The following is a 19,660-nucleotide window of genomic DNA, read 5'->3' as shown; positions in this document are numbered from 1 at the left end:
CCCCCCGTAATCCCTGCAGGCCTACAGAGTGTCTGTGCATGGTCGTGTAGCTGAGTGCAAATAGAGGGGAGTAAAAGCGTGCCAAGTAGGTATCACTTGCCCAGTTTGCCTCCATTACCGAGTCCTTATGTGCCTCCATCTTTAAGGCTGCTGTCAGTGGCTCTGAACACGAGCAGCGGCAACGTGAAGCTTTGATCTTGAGAATCATAGATCAATAAATCATGTAATGTGACATCAGCACCACACTGCACACTCATGTTTACCAACCTGACTGTAATGTTTTATATTGATTTAAAGAGATCGAAAGGTGGTGAGTCAGTCTTTTTCTGGATCAAGTGCTCTCTCATGCTGCTGCTTAAAATCCCGTCTAATGTTTCAGCATATCACGGTGTGCGGAGCGTAGACTATGAAATATGGTCGTCCTTGAAGGTACCCATGCGACGGAAGGTATGTACACTTTCAGCTGTCCTGATATCAATGGGGAATAGTTCACTATTTTTGGAGCCAGGATAGCAAATGGTGTGTTTAGGCTGAAAAAGAAAAAGCGAATTTTCCCAGCTTTCTGCTGTTTCTTTGGATGTCTCAAACTGAAGTTATTCTTTTCCTTGTGTTTTATATTGATGCGGGGGACTTTGGCTCAGCAGTGGATTCTCCACTTAATTTTCGGGTTGGAGGTTGGATCCCCAGGCTCAAATGCTATTTAAGTCCATTAATACCTGTGGGGTTTGGGCTTTTTAATGCTTGATTGAATGCTTTGGAACTACCTCCAAACAGAGTGGGATGAACTGGACTGTAACTAAAGCAAATAATCAAACCACCTACACCTTTTTTTCATATCTGTCTATCAACCCACTAATTCTGTATTTTACAATAGTAAAATCAATTGTTTCACTGGATAATAAACTAAAAGTGAAGCCTTAACTAAACCTATAAACCACAGTTCACCTGACAGCTGACCACATCCATGCAGCACAACCTCCAATAACAAAGAATAGGGCAACAATGGGGTATAGCTTTATATTCTGAGACGATGAAACAGACTCAACAGTCAAGGCATCAGACAGTGAAACAGCAGTGAAAGCTTTACCCCCTCAGATCACCACCAAGCTGTGAACTCTTCCTCCAGACACACACACAAATCTAGTCAAGCCGGGCATTTTGACCTAACTCTCTATCAGATGCGACTACAGAAGAAGTTTTTCTTTCCAAAAATAGTGAAAAGCAAGCAGGAGTGACTTGAATAACTTTTTCACTGAGATTGAAGGAACAGATGATGACAAGGTTAAATGAACCACTTATTTTATTTGTGCCACTGCTCAAAAAATTATGTATATTTATTCCAAGCACTAATTGGTGTATTTGCATAAAGGTTTTTGGGCAACTGTGAAATTAAATTTCCATAGGAAATCCACTTATTAAAGAAGAACACATTAAAAACATTTGTCTCTGAGCAAAAGATAGCGTCTTTACCCATGCACACTGCCAAAATATCGCCCGAAACAGCTCGAACAGCAAATCATGTTCCCTCGGAACACCTTATGAATAAATGCATACATTTGCTACATTTAAGTGGATTTAAGGGAAATCAAATAAGGGACACAATACATTCAGTTACTCATGGGTCGAATTGAAATCAAGAGTTATCAAAGAAGGTCATGTTGATGCAGGGCTGAACGATACTGCTAAAGCAAATCTTATATCGATAATAACCGATCTAATCAAGAAATATATTGCACATTTAATTAACATTACTTAAGAGGGGCCAGGCACAACTGCACATGTTTTACGTTTTTGTTGCTGTTTTGCGGTCTAATGCTGCATTCTAGACATCTACATATTTTTCATAATCTCATCAATTTAAAATGTCCAACCTCCAAGCTGTTTGGGAGCCATATATAAACCAAAACCATGGCAAACTGAATTTTATTAAAGTTATTTTTGGGCCAGCGAGTGACTTTTTGATAGATACAGTGCTAAAAAGCGGTCTATAGATGGGATGGCATTTCCGTAAATGTTCCGGAGTCTCAGGTGTCAAACCAGAGTACTTAGCAGACAACACCGCATGTCTGGCAAATTTGTAACTGACTTACTTGAACGCAGCACAATTGAGTGGGTGAACCATGTGTGTATGACCTTTAAACATGTATGTAATCATTAATAGTAGCATCATTTAATAATACAAATACAAAGCAATTCTTGTTTGCACTGATTCTTTTAAAAATCTATTTTGACAAATGAATGATCTTTCTCGTCATAGACATATGATTCATGCCTCATGTATCTTATGGGTTAAGCATGTGATATTGTTTTTGAGCCTAAGGTGATTAAAAAACGGATGATATATATATGCTCTTGGTGATCCATGACAACTCCAAACCTTCATTCTGTCGCCGGGCGGTTTTCAGGCAGCTTCCAGACTCTGATTGGTCTTTATCAGGTCATTTTGAGTCAGCACAGCGGTCACCGAAGTGTTAATTTCCGCTTCTTTCTCTCTGAGCGTTATTCAGAGCAGCAGGGCGACCGTCCTCTCGCACCGCGCAGATCTGCAACCGCCAAAAGCACAATATGAATTGATTCCTCTACTTATCTCGCCTGGATGTCCTTTAAATAGGAGGCTAATGAACGTCATGAGGTTGGTTGGATGAAACTCACACTCTGAGAATCCCACAAGCCATCCTGCCTCATGGCAAAGAGTGAATACTAAGATTCAAACATTATAACACACACACAAATACAGATTCTTAACACCTCTTCATATATACCCATTCCTCATGCATTATGTATTGATGTTTGTACTCTGAAATCACGTCTGAATAGCTGACCGGATGACATGTCAAACTTTGCTATCTCACGTTAAAGCAACACTTACCTCTTCCAAACATTCTTTATCTGAAATTGGAAATTAATATTGTCCTTCTTCCACTTTCCTATCAAGGCCACCACATATAGTATCCGTATATATTTGTGTCAAGCTTTTCAGAATATATTTGAATATCCCAGTGAATTCAAATATCACGTAGCAGTGGTGAATATGATTTGACTCCTGACTAAAATGAAAAAAGCCATGCCATTTGTTCCATGTAAGCTTCCATGGCAGGCAAAGCAATGCAAATGTATTTATACTGCACAAGCAGGTGTGCAGGTTGGGGTGGAGGTCAGGTCAGGAAACACTGAGGACAAGTGATTCTCAAATTGCTGGACATATTATTAGCTGGCAGGTTGCAGCAACAGAGCACATCAAGTCAAAAGTGTATTAAAGAGGACCGTTTATGCTACTTTTCAGGTTTAGGATTTATATCTTTCTTGAGCCTCTACTGTGACTCTATGTTTCCATGCTTTAATGTTCAAAATGTTTATATTTGTATCATACTGCCTGTGCTGCAGCACCTCTTTTCACCCTCCGTCTGAAACCAGAGCCCAGTCTGCTCTGATTGGTTAGGTGGTCGGCTCTGGTGTGATTGGTCAACCGCTTAGAGATGTGTTGGAAATGTCCCGTCCCTTAGCATATCAATCTGTTGGAGCTCTAGCCATAGAGCTCTAGCAAGTGTGATATAGCGATATTATTTAGGATAGACTTTTGTAACCTATGTGTAGTCTTCAAACCCAAACTGTAAATGTTTTTTGCAACCTTTAACTAAATCTATTACTGCTGCATTTTAGTGATATATTTTCCTCTCATCATGCCAATAAGTGTTCGTTCACCTGAGCTCCGGCAGCAGATCTGTGATTCTCCCCTTCACATCCTCCCCTCTGAAGGCCGGGGGCTGGGCCTCCGTGAAACCTTATTAGCAGCGTAACAAAGTTGTGAATTGAATGCGGCGGCGATGAGAAAGCACTTTATGACATGTGAAATCCTGTTAGGATGCAGATTAGCGTTATCTGCGCTGCACCTGTCAATAGCAATTATGAGTGGAGGGCAAGGACAGGGCAGAGCTGGACATGGAAATGCTTGTCACCAAAGAGGCCACAACCAAATACCAATATTTAAAATAAGACAGCTTGTATTTGTATGCAAGGAGTTAGCTCTGTTACAGTAGGCAGGCTGGCCCCAGGCAGTGTTGTTTTGTCATAAGGGAAGTTTTCTCCCTTTACAATGAGGAATGATTGCATTAAAAACAGAAAGCTGCCAGGAGGATTGAATAATTCAAGAAAAATAGCTGACAACCAAGGACGAGAAAAATCCTTAGTTGCGGGAAGAGGCTGAATGTTAATGGAAGTGTTGTGAAGGACAATGTCCAAATTTGCAAAACAATGCAGGCTCAATCTCTGAACGCTTGCACTCGCTTAGACGCAGAAGACCTACATACTGTATGCACACTGATCATTTGTCATCTAAAAGTTTAAACCAAAGGTTACTCACCGGAAAGACAACAGAAAATATTTGAACGGCAATTTAAGACCCTGTTTTAGCTTTTTACCTAACACCCGCTCTAACCTTAATTTAAGTTTAGCAAAGCTTCATCATAAGCCAGGAAGAAACGAATGAGTACTGAAGATTTATATTTTTCAACAACACTGAACTGCATGCAGATATTAAAGGTAGTATTGTTTTTGCGCAACTAAAATCTAACAATTCATTTTCATGAACTGAAAAGACGCTTTAAAAGACTTAACATTGTAAGGCTAAAACATAAAAGCCTCCAATCCGGACAACATCGTGGTACCCACATGTCAATCAGAAGGTAGCCCCGCACTAATGCATATCCTGCTTAATTATGTATTTGACCTTAAAGTGGAAAACCATTTACTAAATGAAGCTCATGCTGTATGGAAAAACTAGTGATTTAGATACTAAACTGATCCACAAAATGTTAACTGAGGTAGAAAATGTATTGAGAAATATGGTAATTTTTCATAGACTTCTATACAATTGGACTTCTATTTGCTAACAGTGGAGTCAGACCCTGCTATGCATGCAACATAATTAAGGTTGAATTCACTTTTTATACCTAGAGGAGGATGCCTACTTGCTGTATGCACAATGACAACAATCTAATCTTTACTGCTCATAAATCTACAATCAGAATGCATTCACACACACCACACAAAGGACTTTGCAAAGGCACAATGAGCTCATCATAGAGACAGAAAACTGCTGTGAAGACAAATGAGCGCCCAGTTGGGAAGAGATGTGGTTTTCGTTCCACGTCAAGCCTCCCACTCTCCTCCACTCCTCTCGTCTCCTGCTCGAGTTTCAAATTGCCAGCGGCTCTCACTACAGGCACAAATGTCTGGTAATTGTATGTAAAATGGCATCAGAAATTACAAATGCAACTTATCTGCAGGTGGACGACACCGCCGGAGTCTTCTCCAGTAATTGCGTGGTTAGTCACTGTCTCTGAATGTTTTCTGTAAACGGAAAATCTTACTCCCACGAGTTATGCGACCCTTCAGGCAGAACTGCAATCGCTCGAGTGAGGCATCCTACACACACCAAGCTTCATTCATAAATCTAGCTCTTTAAAAGCCAAAGATGTAAAGGAGCCCTTGCATGTACCAATACAACATTCTGCATCCGTACAGCACCATGCTGTGAAGGAAAGATCAGAGATTGCAGGCTCACTGATGTGCAGATCTGTGACAAGGAGTAAGACATAGGTGTAAAAGCTGAGTGATCCTCTGATTAGTGCCTTCCCGTGTGTGTTCTCTTTGTAAAAACACCTCCCTATCCGATAGAGTGTCAAAAAGAAAATGGTGAAAAGAAAATATAGAAAAGGGGAAGGGTAGCTAGTTGAATTGGAATCTTTGGATATTTTTAATGGGGGCCTTTTTCGTCCCATAATGTGTAACATCTATCAGAGATGTTTCAACAAGCAGTGTGGCCACTTTTCTTTGGCGCTCATTAAGAGCCGACGCCAGCTGAGTGCCTGCAGGAATGCATCATGGTTCATTATAATATTTACCCTTTTCCCTCTCATTCATCACAGAGTGTAATGTAGTTTGCGGAGCGCCATCAGCATTAGGTATTATTATAAGTGCGTTCCGCAGAGCTCCGTCTGCAGCCCACAGCTGCTCTCTTGCCTCACAGTACAAAAGGTTTTGGATGGAGATGTCAGCTCTCTGTAGGCTTCCTCTGGGCTCTGGTATTGGATTTAGACACCCACCGCTTTACTTTATGCCCCACCGCTCACCTAATTCCTGTGTTTGTGTTAGATTTTGGCATTATTAACAAATATTTCTGTCTTCCAATGTTTAATCCACTGGAAATGTTATATTTTGATATCCCCTTTTTTGCAATTATAAAGCTAATCAGTTGCTAAATCTGGAATAAATCTCACTAGTCAGAGTTTCTATTTTAAATCTTTCTCCTCACTTTCTGCAATGTGCTGACGACACATTGGCAGGGTTATTCAAAGATTTCATTTGTTGCACTTTTGTCAGTAGTGTGTTGCCACACCCTGCCAGTGCACTGGGTATGACCAACAGCTGTGGCTTGCCAGTTTTGATGACATTGGAGGGTAAATATTTTAAAAAAGTCCAGCTGTATAATAAGATTAGGAGTTTTTAAAACTTTTGCCAAATTGCTAAAATACCTAATCAGGTCAGTGAATCTGACAGATCCAGGATACAATTCAGCTCTCTAACTTCTAAATGTATGTATAAACAACATCACTGACAATCTGGAAAACAAAGCCTGACATGATTTAATTCATGACAAAGATTGTAAAGTGGTGTTTAAAGTTGTTGTTTGTTTAACTGCATATATATTAGAACATTCATTTTGCAATGTTTACTTTACTGATGGAACGCGAAATTGTACTCCCTTCACTGAAAAACTGGTGTTGTGGTTTAAATCTGTCATTGTAAGTCAGTACCTCACCCACGCACCTGTGGATGATTGCCTAATCAGAGGGTGTACCACCCCTGCGGTGCCTCAATTCTGATCTCATAAAAAACATAAGCTCGTGAAATAAAATGCTAAACTGAGACCGGAGTATTGAGTTGTTTTGGGCTTTTGGAGTGCTGCCATTCCAGTTTATGAGTTGGAAAATGTTCCCATCACAAATCGGTGTCAGACTCAGCCAATATCAATCGGAGATTTTATTAATTTTACTCAGTCATGTGGAGCTGTAATTGACTTCGGGTTATGTCTGAAATAACTTACCGTTTTATTTATTCGAGACGACGTCCACCGATCGATCTACAGACGGTCAATTAGCTCAGATCTTTAATGAATTCAGATAAATCTTTAACTTCTTTATTTTGAACAAGATGGAAAAGAGATGTCTTTATGGAGCAGTAATGATGCATGCGGCCGTCTCATCTCTGCCTTATCATTATGATGTGAGCTTTAATATGCTGCAGAGCTGTGGCCCTATCAGATCAAATGTGGCTCCGGGCGAGTGGAGCCTTCATGGGTGGAAGGGGGATGGAGGAGAGGAGGAAATGGAGCGGCTGTGGCTCGGGATGCATCATATTCTTCCCATTTCACTCCAGTTCCAGACAACAGGCCCTGGCGAAATGACTGTGGGTGCTGCCAACTGTGAAATTAATTGAACTTGTGATCCGAGGGGTAGAGACCAGCATCCGGCCCGAGGAGGCGAGTGTGCATCCGCGTTTACATTAGCTCACGACAAAGAAACAGCCGAGCCCTGAGGCACTGACTGGATCCGTGGTCAGCTGCCTCGACAAGATGTCTCCGGACGTGGCTGAGCTTCACTTGACTGGCGGGTCATTGCTGCAGAGTGTGTGAATACGTGCTGTCACGCTTTTGGCTATTGTTAGAGGCATTATTTTGTAGAGATTTGTTCGGATTTGTTCACAGATTCATCCCTATGCTGTCGTTTTTGATTCTGTGTTCAAGATACGTTTTCTGGCCAGGGTTTAAGCCGAGTTAGCCAAGATCCAGAACGGGTTCCATCCAGTTTTTCTATTTTTTGACAATTAGGTCAATTGTTCTAAAAGTAGTTTGGCCATCATTTCTCTCTTAATAATAATATTACAATGGGTGACATTGCCAAAAAGAAGTCAAAGATGGCAAGAAAGGTGAAAAAGTACCTAAAACTAACCCTAAACCTCACCCTGAAATGTTAACCTCCAGGCATAAGAGATAAGATAAGATAATACTTTATTGATCCCAATTTGAGAAATGTTTGCGTTGTAGCAGCATAAAAGAGACATGGCATTGTACAATAAAAATTCAAAGACTAGAAATAAACAAGAAAGTAGAAAATGTACATGTTGAATTAACAAGGTATTATGTACAGTATACATACATATATACATAAATACTAATTGGAAGACAAAACTGAAGTGAAATTGTATTGTCCAAACTGTTTGTTGTGTCCAACTTTATCCTACTTGGTGTAGTTATGCAGAGGTTCCGGACTTATGCTTTCAAGGACACACTGGTGTAAACATGTTTACCATTAGACATGCCTCAAGTATATTGAATGCCTCAGATGTCTCAACCCTAAAGCATTTGGTCAGATCGCCCTAATGAAGATCAGAGTTACTCAGGGTATAAATAATGGTTTAAACTAAATCCCCCCAGCAGGCAGGTTTAACCTCGGATTAATGCTTAATGCCTGTTTGTTTAGTTATCATAGACTATTTGGAATAATGAAGACTTTAAGAAAAAAATACACAGACTGAGGCTATGCAAGCACCTTATATTGCTATTTGGTTTCTGCACATTCAAAAACAATGCAGTGAAGATCATTTCTACTTCTGGAGCACGTACTACTTTCTTATGTGCTTATTTTAGTAAGGCTTTTGATGGTGTTTTTATACTCCTCCAAGTGCAGATACTCACTATCGAGGACCTACACAGGTGGAGAGAATACATCATGTTTAACAGAGTCAAAAGTAACATTTTACTCTAAGACTAACTATTTACAGGTGCTTTTAAAGTGTTTTACTCATTGCCATAGAGGCTAAAGCAAAGGGCTATAATTCCGGCTAGGCAACATCTGGCTCCCTGCTTCAAAGTCTTGTCATCTAAGAGTCTCAGTCTGATGAAATGTAATCAGTAGGGAGTAGATGAATCAATTACTTTCCTCTCATTTTCCTTTTGGCCTCCGACCAGAGGCAGAGCCGAACAAACCGGAGGCTCTCAGAGTGAGGAGAGTAGGCCATCTCTATCTTCTTAAAGCAGATTGAGTCCCTGAAGTTTCCCAGCACTGCGCTCCCCGGCCCCGTGGATACAATGCAATCTGCGCTGCCCCACATTAGATAAGTATCCTCCAGCTCTCATCCAGGTCACACTGCACCACAGAGAGCAGCAGGGCTTCCAAGACTCTGCTCCTGCTGCTGCTCAGGTGGAGGAAACACTGCGTACGTGACAAAGAGCCTGTTGGTAAAATGGTTCAGGTCAGCTCAATTATAACGCTGCTCCAAAAAGATAGGAATCCATTGGTTTGCTACCAAAAGGTTGTCACAAATGTATATTTTATTTTATTACAAATGTTATACAAGCCTGGCATTATGTCCACTCCACCTTCCACTGCTCAGAGATACTGTCAGCATTTCTAAAAACATTTTCAATTTATTTTATTTTACAAAGCTGAAAACAGTTATAACAGTTATATTTATTTTATTTTACAAAGCTGAAAACAGTTATAACAATTATATTCTGAATGTTAGGGAATAATTTGCTTAGGTATTCAACCTTTGTCACAGTTCATAGTTTTCTCCTCTCACTGTCTCCTTTCCCATGGCACAGGTCTATGGCCTTGGGTATTGCTGCTTGCTCTCTTAGAGCTTGGGCGCATTGTTGAGGCTATGACAGAGCACAAGCTGCCATGAGATTATTGTTCAGGAACGTAGGTTCCCTGGCGCACATTCTTTTCTATGGACGAGAGCTCTAGTTAGATTCTGGGGCCATAATTGTTTCGTCTCGCTGAGGAAGAATGTTGATTATTACACTCCGAGCTAGTTAAAACCTCGAACTACAGAAGAGTTCTTTAGAATTGGTTTGGCATCCACTGTGTCATCTCGTGGCACACAACATGTCTTGTGAATTATCCGGCCGAAGCTCCAAATAAACCACCAATGTTTGCCATCAAAGTTCCTGCTCTCCTCGTGTGTCTCTGAGTCCTGACTCCATTGCTTCAGAAGTTTCCATCACACTGATATGGATTCATACTAAAAATGTAATACAAGAGGTTGTGCAGCAAGTCCTTGTCAAGACTCTAGTCACTTCCAAAGAAGCACTAATCCAAGTCTCAAAGTCTTCGAGGAATAGTCATTACTAATGTCCAAATCAAGTCTAAAAACATATATCCAAATAAAGTCTAAAGTATTTCGGTACAAGTTGCAAGTCATGTCCAAAATGAAACAAGTCTTTTGGGTTTGCTAATGTTGACAATAAACATTAGTGTTTGACTATTTAGCTTGTAAAACTTTGCATTAAAAACAATTGTGCACTGTCCACAAAATGATGCTACCATTCAATCGATCTGCACTCTAAATTACACTTGGATTAGGGATGCTGACATGGCTATGGAAGGATTACATGGGGGGTAAATATAGCAAAACAACATGGTTACAACAAGAGAAGTTGTTAATGTTTATAAGAAGATCATGGTTTTGCTTAAAATAAGTATGTTATGTTATGTATCTCACAGTAGGAAACTAAAATGACCGTCCTGTGTTTCACCCAACCATTCACCCCAACAACCTTCCTCAGTGGATTTGCACGGACTGATAAGAAATGCATTTGTGATATGCCAAAAACAGATAATCTGGAAGAAATATGTTGTGTTATATCTCATAAAATACAAACTATTGAATAACGGGAAGAAATCTAAATGATGCAACTAGAATTGAAAGATTTGATATTGCTATTGAAGTAATACATAATGTTTTTGGCATAAATAGTGAGACACTTAATGCATCTCACATTATTGGGATTTATGTTATGCCACAAATTATCTGCAGTTTGTCCTCAAACACAGTTTTTATCGTTTTCTTCAGCTGTCACACAACACCATGTAGCCGGGTTAAACCTCAGCATGACGTTCATTTATTTATAGACGTCAGATTATAGTGATATTTAATTAGAACTCTTTGAGTATGTCCCACAAATACGGAAAAACAGCCTTCTTTGTAACAAAGCGCTGTGGCTGCCTGCTGGCCTTAATCAATTAAACGTGTAAGCTTTTAAGCTCATTCCTCTTGATATCTGTGATATGCATAATAATTACCTCATTACTGGAGGCGGCGGCATTGTATTGGGGAGATTGGATGCAAAACGCACCTTTATCGGTTTGTAATTTATCCTTCAGAAGGGCTGAGGATGAAAACAAACAAATGGTAGAGCAGACTCGGAGGCAGCGGCAGAGAAACCAGACACTGTGCAAATTGAAACCGGTCATGAAAACACATCAACCATCTGCAGCATCTATGCTATCTGCCCATGTGCTATCGGTCGATTGCAAGGTGACGATTCAAAGGCACGTTCTCCGTATAAAACATGTCATCTGCAGTGTTTGGACAAAGCCAGCTGCCAAAATGAAAAAGAAACTATGACCTTTGTTTAATAGAAATCAGGCCTTGGACTTTTCTTTTCTTTCAACCTCCGCCATTTCCTTACACTCAGACTTGAAGGATTTTGCTCTGTTGTCAAGGTTTCAGCGTGATGTTTAGAGGACAATTTTTCTGTTTTTATTTGATAATTGGATGGCCTGAGCAGAGCCTTGATCCAGCTCAGAGTGCTTGTCTTGTTAGTTCTTCCAAGAAACACATCCAGATTTAAGTACCCCAAAAGAATGAATGGATTCACAAAAAATGAGCTCAGTTTGTCATAAAACTAATTACTTAAGATATCTATAGAGGGTGCTTTGCATTTGGAGCCATTTTGCCGATAAGTAATTCATCCCTTTTGTTGTTTTTCTCATGCCAACAGACTGTCTGAATGTCAAACAGGGGTGTGAAAAGCACTGAGAACAGAGTGGATAAGAAAGGAGAAAAAAACTCTGCATTTAATCCAGTCTTCTGTTATCCTAAAGAGACAGTTTGTTCTAGTCCTAAAGTGCCCTTCAATCTATCGGCAAATACATTTTCACACAAATGGAAAAGTCCTTGATTTATTATTGCGCTGAATTGTATGATTTCTGAAAGAAAGATTAGTATTAATTTCAGTCTAATCTGTCAGTGGAGAAAAGTGGTTTATTTGGACAGTTTAATTTAAGCATAAAATACATAAGAACACAAATGACAGAGACTTATGTCAGAAACAAAAGCAAACACCAAAAATGAACACATTTTTTGCTAGAGATTGTCAGTTTTGTATGATTTGTTTAAAAATGTTTGTGGCATTAAGACGGGTGTATTAAAAATTTGACAAATGCTGAATATTTCTGCACAATTATTTATGTTAATTATTTATTTTTATCTTGAAACAATCTTGTGAAAGGGGAGTCCAGATACTCAAGATGCCCTATTATCATATGTGAAAGATTGGGCATTACCTTCCAATGTGAGATAACATATTAAAGTAGGTCTCTGTTGCATATTGTTCTATTAAGTTTTTCCTTTCATTGTCTTTGTTTTGCTTATTTTCCTCCTTTTTTCCTTCCCAGTGAGAGCTTAATGTGCTGCAGCCTGTAGGAGCCGTGTGCGGGTCCTCTCACTAACAAGGGCCAGCCCAGGTGTTTGAGATTAATCTTGTTTAGTTCAGGACTCCTTTGTGTAGACAAGTGTATTTATACATCCAGAGCCATCATTCCAGAGGGCTTTACAATCTGTACAACCTGTGACACTTCCTGTCCTTTCACTCTTGATGCAAACGTTAATCAGGACAACATGTTCCAAAAACAAGCAGTGAGTTAAAGAGGACATATTCTGCTCATGTTTAGGTAAATTTTTTGAAATGTTTGTCTCTACTGTGACATGTTTACATGCTTTAATGTTCAAAAAGGGATTTTTTGTCTCATACCGCACCTCTTTTCACCCTCTGTCAGAAACCAGAGCCCAGTTTGCTCTCAGTGGTTATCTGGCAAGCTCTGTTGTGATTGGATAACCACTTAAAGATGGCTTGACAAACATCATGTGGAACTGTAGCAAAATGAAGCACAAGTGTTACATAGTGATGTCACTATTGCCCCTTTCACACCAAGGCTTTTCCCGTTCTATCTCCGTGCTAGAGCTTTTCTGGTTCGGAACCGGTTCTTCAATTCAGCTCCCGCTCTGTTCACACCGCTCAAAGCCTGACTGGCGCTGCGTCATTGCGTCATCGTTTGTGTCATGACGTAACCGTTTGCGTGCCTGCTTCATAAAGCCAAACCGCGCGGAAACCCCTCACAGCTCACACTGACAACAACAACAACAATGACAGATTGTATTGAAGCGCTACTCGTTTTGGTTTTGCTCTGTCGAAACGAAATGGAAGAAATGGGACGACTTTACTACCAACTTTACAGTCGTTACATGCTACATTCAAAAGTTCTTTACAATCATCATCATCAACTTCAACGACGATTCCGTAGGAGAAAGAAGGTAAATATACATCCTATTCGATGGCGTTAGATCTAGCTGTTGTTAGCCTCTGCATGCGTCAAGCTCAAAATACCCAGCTTTGCAGCATTAATTACTATGGTATAACATTAAAACTGATGCCCCTGCCCCTGCCTCCGACGTAAGCGTGACGTGTGTGGTGCTTGCTTTCTAGACCGACAACTTTTTGGTGCTTTAAACGAACCGGATTCCGGAGCTTAGAGACGGCTCCGCTGCGGTGTGAACAGGAAAAAAACTGTGCTTTTCAAGCTCCAGCTCCGGACCGGCCCTGGAAGCATGTTGGTGTGAAAGGGGCATATGTTAGGGAAGAAAACAAAGGAGTCCAATAGAGGCGTTTGGTGGAGTGTCTGGGAGAGAAACTCCCTCTGGATGGAACTTATTTACATGCATAAAAACCTACAAGACACCCTTCAGGAAAGAGAAAACCCCCTAAGCATAATAGGGCCTCTTTAAAATATTTAGATTTTATGTTCATAAAATGTATGAAAGTGTATCGCTACAAGTCTGTTGACCGGAGAGAAGTCAACAAGAAAGTATTCCAAACTAACTTGCCTAAAAATGAAGCAAATCACACTCTGCTCAATCTTTCATGCCAACCAGCAGGAAGTGCAACAGGTCTCTGGACTGTTTGCATTTCAGAGGAGCTGAGATCTGACCTGAGTGGCCCGAGGTCACAGAGGGGCAGCTTAACAGCGTCCATACGTTATTAGCCGCCTTTTAACTCATCAAGTTTTCCCACTGAGATCATTAGCAAGCTGCCACTCCACACAGCAGCAATAACTCCTCCTCAGGGTTTCACAGCACCTTTAATCACCAAGAGATTGACCCAGGAGAAGTTTGCCACAACATGTGACAGGAAATCTGGCACCTTAATCATCTTTACTGGGTGGACAGTTCTACGAAATTCTCTTGGGAGGACTTGGATGGCATTTTGGTGGGTTTTTTTGTCAGCAAAGAAGCTTAGTTTTAAAATGTACTGCTGTTATTTTTGCTATTGGTTTAGTCAAAGTAACTTAATTTGTCATTTCTGCACTTTTATTTAGAAACTGCATCATTACTGGGGGACAACACTATCAATCATAAAGCCAAGAGGTGAAACAAGTCTGACAGATTTGATGCTTTTTCCAATAACGTTTGATTATGTAGAAAGATGTCTAGCAGCACCTTGAGTCAGTCATATTATTCAATAACATACATTACATTGTTTACTATCTAAACTGATTATGATATTAGCTCTGATGTGTGTTGAAAATATCTTCTGTCTGGTCCAACATTTGAAAGTTTCGCAACAAAGTCTGTAATAACAAATGGCCCCTCAGCATTTTTGTATGGACACCTTTGATGCCACTGTCAAACATGTTATCAGTTGAGTTTTCTAGAGCGCCTCAAGTTTAAAGCACAACCAAAATACTTTAGATTTTCTGTTAAGTTAAAATAAAGTACCACAACTTGCTTATGCAGACAAGTGTTCAAATGTTTCAGTATCAGGCTTACAACTGGGCAATAATGTATTATATATCTTCAAAAAGATTTCTTGTATATATTTTTCAGTTTTTATCCCAATATAGGCTAGACCTACTGTATATCCATTTATTTTATATGTATAATAATGTACACTTGCACTTGTGTGGAGTATTAAAAACAGGCATTACCATGTGATTATTGCATATAGAGCTTTCTTTTTTGTATTAATTGAATCATAATTAAACATGCTTTATTATGATAAATGAAGGTATTGAAATATTTAAATTTTGGCCATATCGCCCAGTCCCATAACCAGACTTATCCTTCAGTGTTTCTCTCCCCTTGTTATTGCTGTTGCATCCATTATGTTTTGTTTAAAGAATGTTTTCTCCCCGAACATCCCAGTAGTCCTTCGGGGCTTGTACGCTGTGCACAGATGCTGTCTCCTCTCGTTGACACCATCACTTTGTATTTTGCGATGTTAGAAAACCTGAATTGCTCTTCCTGCTACAGCCTGGTTGAATGCAGATGATCACTGGGGCTCTTTGATAACCTTGGCCTTTAAATGACTTTCATTCATGAGGGGGAGAATAGGGTGCAGCACGCTGGGTAATGAGTGTTCTTTTTAAAGAAATAAGACGTGATGTTGGACTTCACCAACTTTTGGCTGGTGACAAGTGGGAACTTTAGTGACAAGTTTAAACTACTATATTTAAATTAGTACTGCTGTTGCTTTAAATTCAGCTCACTGGTGTTGAACATTGACAGCTTAAATGAGATGGTGCACAACAAAAACCACCATGTCATTCTGGCTTTAAAACTCTAAAACCACACCAATGCAGGTTGAACATTCCTGGTAATCTTTTTGAAAATGTTCTAATAGTCATAATGATTATAGTGGATTTCTTATTTTTTTATTTGATCACTCTGACGCAGGGAACTGCGTCTCTTCGGAATGATGGTTTTGGGCCGGGTGATTGTGCGCACCTGGGGCCCTGGGTTGTCCCTCCCCCCTCACCTGTGTCTAATTGTTTTCCCTCACCTGTGTTTGATTCTTCTGTGTATTTAAGTGCTGTCTATTGTTGTGCTGGAGTCAGTGTGTGTGAGCTGCTGGTGGCCGCAGGCTGGGCACGTGAGCAGTTTATTGTGGCTGTGTCATTGTGTGTGATCTAACATTGGGTTGATCATTTAATAAATGGCCCGTCGGGTTATATTTTTGGATTCTCTGCCTCTGCTTGCTTGGTCGGGCCGCTCAACGGTCAGTCTCACAATCACATATTCGTTTTTTGGATTGGAATTGTTTAGAACAAAGTACCTGGTGTAATGATTGAGTCCCTCCATCTGTTATTATCCTCCATTTGGGAAGGACATTTTTTTTTACAATGAGGAAAAACATCCAGTAATGCAGTAGATAGGATTAATAAAAAGGCATAATATAGCTGACTCTCATGATCCTTAAACTATGTAAACCTTCTGCAAGATACATTAAAAAAGACTCTCTGCAGAACGATTATACTTTTTTTGTGTCTCCTGTAGCCACGAGAATAAGAATTTCAAACACCAACTGCGTGTCTTTCAGGTTACACATTGTTCTTTCTTACTACGTCAAATGTTGTCGTGTAGACTTCTTTGCTTTCCTTCATGTTAACCCTTTATATGAAACTGTGGGGACAATCTAGACACAGCTCCATAAATAGACTATTCCTTGTAGCATTCCTTATTTACCAAGATATACCATTAGAAATTAGTGTTCATGCACATTTAATCAAACTGTATGGTGTTATAGTTACTGTTAAATCAGTTGTTGTATCATCCTAGGCTCTAATGTGCATTTGAAACAAATCACACTAGATTTTAATGAGATGCAAAGTGATTGAGGCATTTCTAATAACACATTCACAGAGGTTTCCTTAACCCCCACGTCACACAATAGTTTTACTGTTTGCAGCTGATGTGTTTGCAGGGAAATGCAATTAGCTGAGCAGTCAACGGGGATCTAAATGAAAAGTCACATTTATGAAGAGTTCATTAGATTTCAGTGGAGGAACACTTTGGCAAACAACTGGTGTACACGCAGCTCAAAACAAAAGTGGCACCGAATGATTACATTATATTTGAATAGGGATTAGAGAAGTTAACAGAGTCTCTGCTGGGCTTTACTGGATCAGCTAAACACTCATTTTGCGTTAGAGACTCACGTGTGTGCAAGAAAAATGTTCTCCACCTGCAGCTTTTAATTGTCTTTCATTCCTTTAAATCTTAGAAGACACAACACCTGCTGCTATAATGTCTAGATTCATTCATATTTAATGTAAAGATGACTTTGATGTACTTGCGTTCATGATTAAAATGAGTTGTGACATGTGCTAACTGATTTTGCACTGGCAATATTTGTCCTCTGCAATTAAAATGTCACAAGAAGGGAAAAAAAGGCTTAATAACACAGACAGGCAGAGCGATGCTGAGTAGATCAGAGAGAGGAGAAGACAGGGAAAATGAAATTAACTCAGAGAGGCAGCATATTTAACACTTGACCTCCTTGACATTATGCAGAGTGAGCACAGAGGTGTGTCCCTGCTTTGCTGGCCTTTGCACTGACGATGTTAATTTCAGAAAATGACATGCTCTTTAGTTGGGATTCATGGCCTACTTTTAGCTTGGATAACCACACTGAATGTATAACTCAGATCCTTATTGTACGTGTACTCTGCTGTCTCCTGTATTAAATGTTTAATTTCCCAATATCGAATTCTTCTTCATCATTATTTCTAAATGTAGCCTCAACTTTCTGGTCTTGTTCAAAACTATTTCTAACTATTTCTAGCTTATACCTGCCTCTTATTATATTCTTTAAAATAATAACATGGAAATCAATCAACATTTATTTATTTAGCACCTTTCTAGGAAACCAAATTCACTTCAAAGTGCTTTACAGACAAAGATTTGGATGTTAAAATGTTCTGAAATGTGGAAAATAAAATGGAATGAAACATTATGCTCATTTTCAAGTTTCATATTTGTATTTTGTGCCCCTACTGTGACTTTAATGTTCAAAAAGTGCTTTAACAGAGCCCGACTCTGTTGTGATGGGTTGATCGCGTAGAGCACTGAGACTGCTCTTGTAAAGGTCTTCAATGACATCCACTTAAACAAAGACAGTGGCAGAACTTCAGTGTTATTATTATTAGATCTCAGTCCTGCGTTTGACACTATTGACCACAACATATTACTAGACCGACTAGAAAACTGGATGGGACTTTCGGCAACAGTTCTAAATTGGTTTGAATCCTACTTAAAGGACAGGGAAAACGTTGTTTATATAGGTAAATAAACATCTGAGTTGACAAATATGACATGTGGGGTACCTCAAGGCTCCATCTTGGGGCCTCTTCTCTTTAACGTCTACATACTAACACTGGCTCAGATAATGAAAAACAACAAAATAAGTTACCATAGCTATGCGGATGACACACACATTTACGTAACAATTTCACCAGGACACTATTCTCCAATTCAAACACTGAGTAAGTGCATTGAACAAATCAATGACTGGATGTGTCAGAACTTTCTCCAATTAAACAAAGATAAAACTGAGGTAATGGTTTTTGGAGCAAAGGCAGAACGTATAAAAGTTAGCGCTGAGCTTCAGTCGGCAATGTTAAGAACAACAGAGCCAGAAATCTAGGTGTAGTCATGGACTCTGACCTGAGGTTCACATTAAAACAATTACTAAATCAGCCTACTATCACCTAAAGAATATATCGAGGATTAAAAGAATAATGTCACAGCAGGATTCGGAAAAACTTATCCATGCTTTTATCTTCAGAAGACTGGACTACTGTAATGGTGTCTTTACATGTCTCACTAAAAAATTGATTCAGAACGCCGCTGCTCGAGTCCTCACTGACACTAAGAAAGTGGATCACATCACAAAACGCAGTTCTGGAGTCTTTAAACTGGCTTCCTGTCTGTCAAATAATTGATTTCAAAATACTGCTGCTGGTTTATAAAGCATTGAATGGTTTAGGCCCAAAATACATTTCTGATCTATTGCTAAATTATGAACCATCCAGAACTCTCAGGTCTTCTGGTCTGCTTTCTGTCCCCAGAGTCAGAACTAAACATAGAGAAGCAGATTTGAGTTATTATGCTCCAAATATCTGGAACAAAAATGCTTGCACAACATGATATGCATCAGTATGGGTAAACCCAAGGATTGAAGACCACATACAGTAATAATCAAACACAGCTTTACACTTCATGAGAAGAGTTGCCATGCTGGTCTGTATGTGGTAGCCATGGCAACATAGCTCTTGTACATCTTGTAGCCTGTGGTGCTAGGAGCTGGAGGGAGGTTAGATATGATGCTCGTACACAGTGTGAGTGTGGACATAGGCCTCGTTCATCCTTCGCATGCTAATGCTCCGGACCCCGCTGCAGACGCTGAGCGCCCCCCAGGCGTTCGCCCTCAGTCTGTTGACAAGCTTCCTGTCAGGAGTGGCTGTCACATTCTTATGAAGCCGAAGCATACAAGAGTGGGGATATAAAAATAAAAAAAAACAGGTTGGGAGGTTAGGACAGTTCCCTGAACACTGCAGGAGAAAATAAATGCTTCACGCTCAGATAGTTTAAGGTTGTTTGTGACTGGATTTACCCGGTCAGGGGGAAATAAATCAAAAGTTACAGTGTGAATCACTGAGCAAGCTGTTGTCCTCTGAGTCTCAGAGTCCTGCTGGCT

At 39.9% G+C, this 19,660-nt stretch overlaps 1 protein-coding gene across 1 annotated transcript in view; it reads left to right on the top strand.

Annotated features, from left to right (window-relative positions):
• The window catches only part of LOC104963489 (shisa family member 6), a 43,149-nt gene extending 23,709 nt beyond the window's left edge, over positions 1-19,440 (top strand). The window contains exons 6-7 of the mRNA XM_010792084.1: positions 380-447; positions 19,318-19,440. Coding sequence (XP_010790386.1) covers positions 380-447; positions 19,318-19,440 — 191 coding nt within the window. The remainder of the gene's footprint in view (positions 1-379; positions 448-19,317) is intronic.
• Positions 19,441-19,660: the final 220 nt, after the last annotated feature.

Source organism: Notothenia coriiceps, unplaced genomic scaffold (assembly GCF_000735185.1).
Source record: "Notothenia coriiceps isolate Sejong01 unplaced genomic scaffold, NC01 NC01_scaffold00036301, whole genome shotgun sequence".
NCBI lineage: Eukaryota > Metazoa > Chordata > Actinopteri > Perciformes > Nototheniidae > Notothenia > Notothenia coriiceps.
The sequence above is the reverse complement of the archived record's forward strand: the minus strand, read 5'-3'. Positions and strand labels throughout refer to the sequence as shown.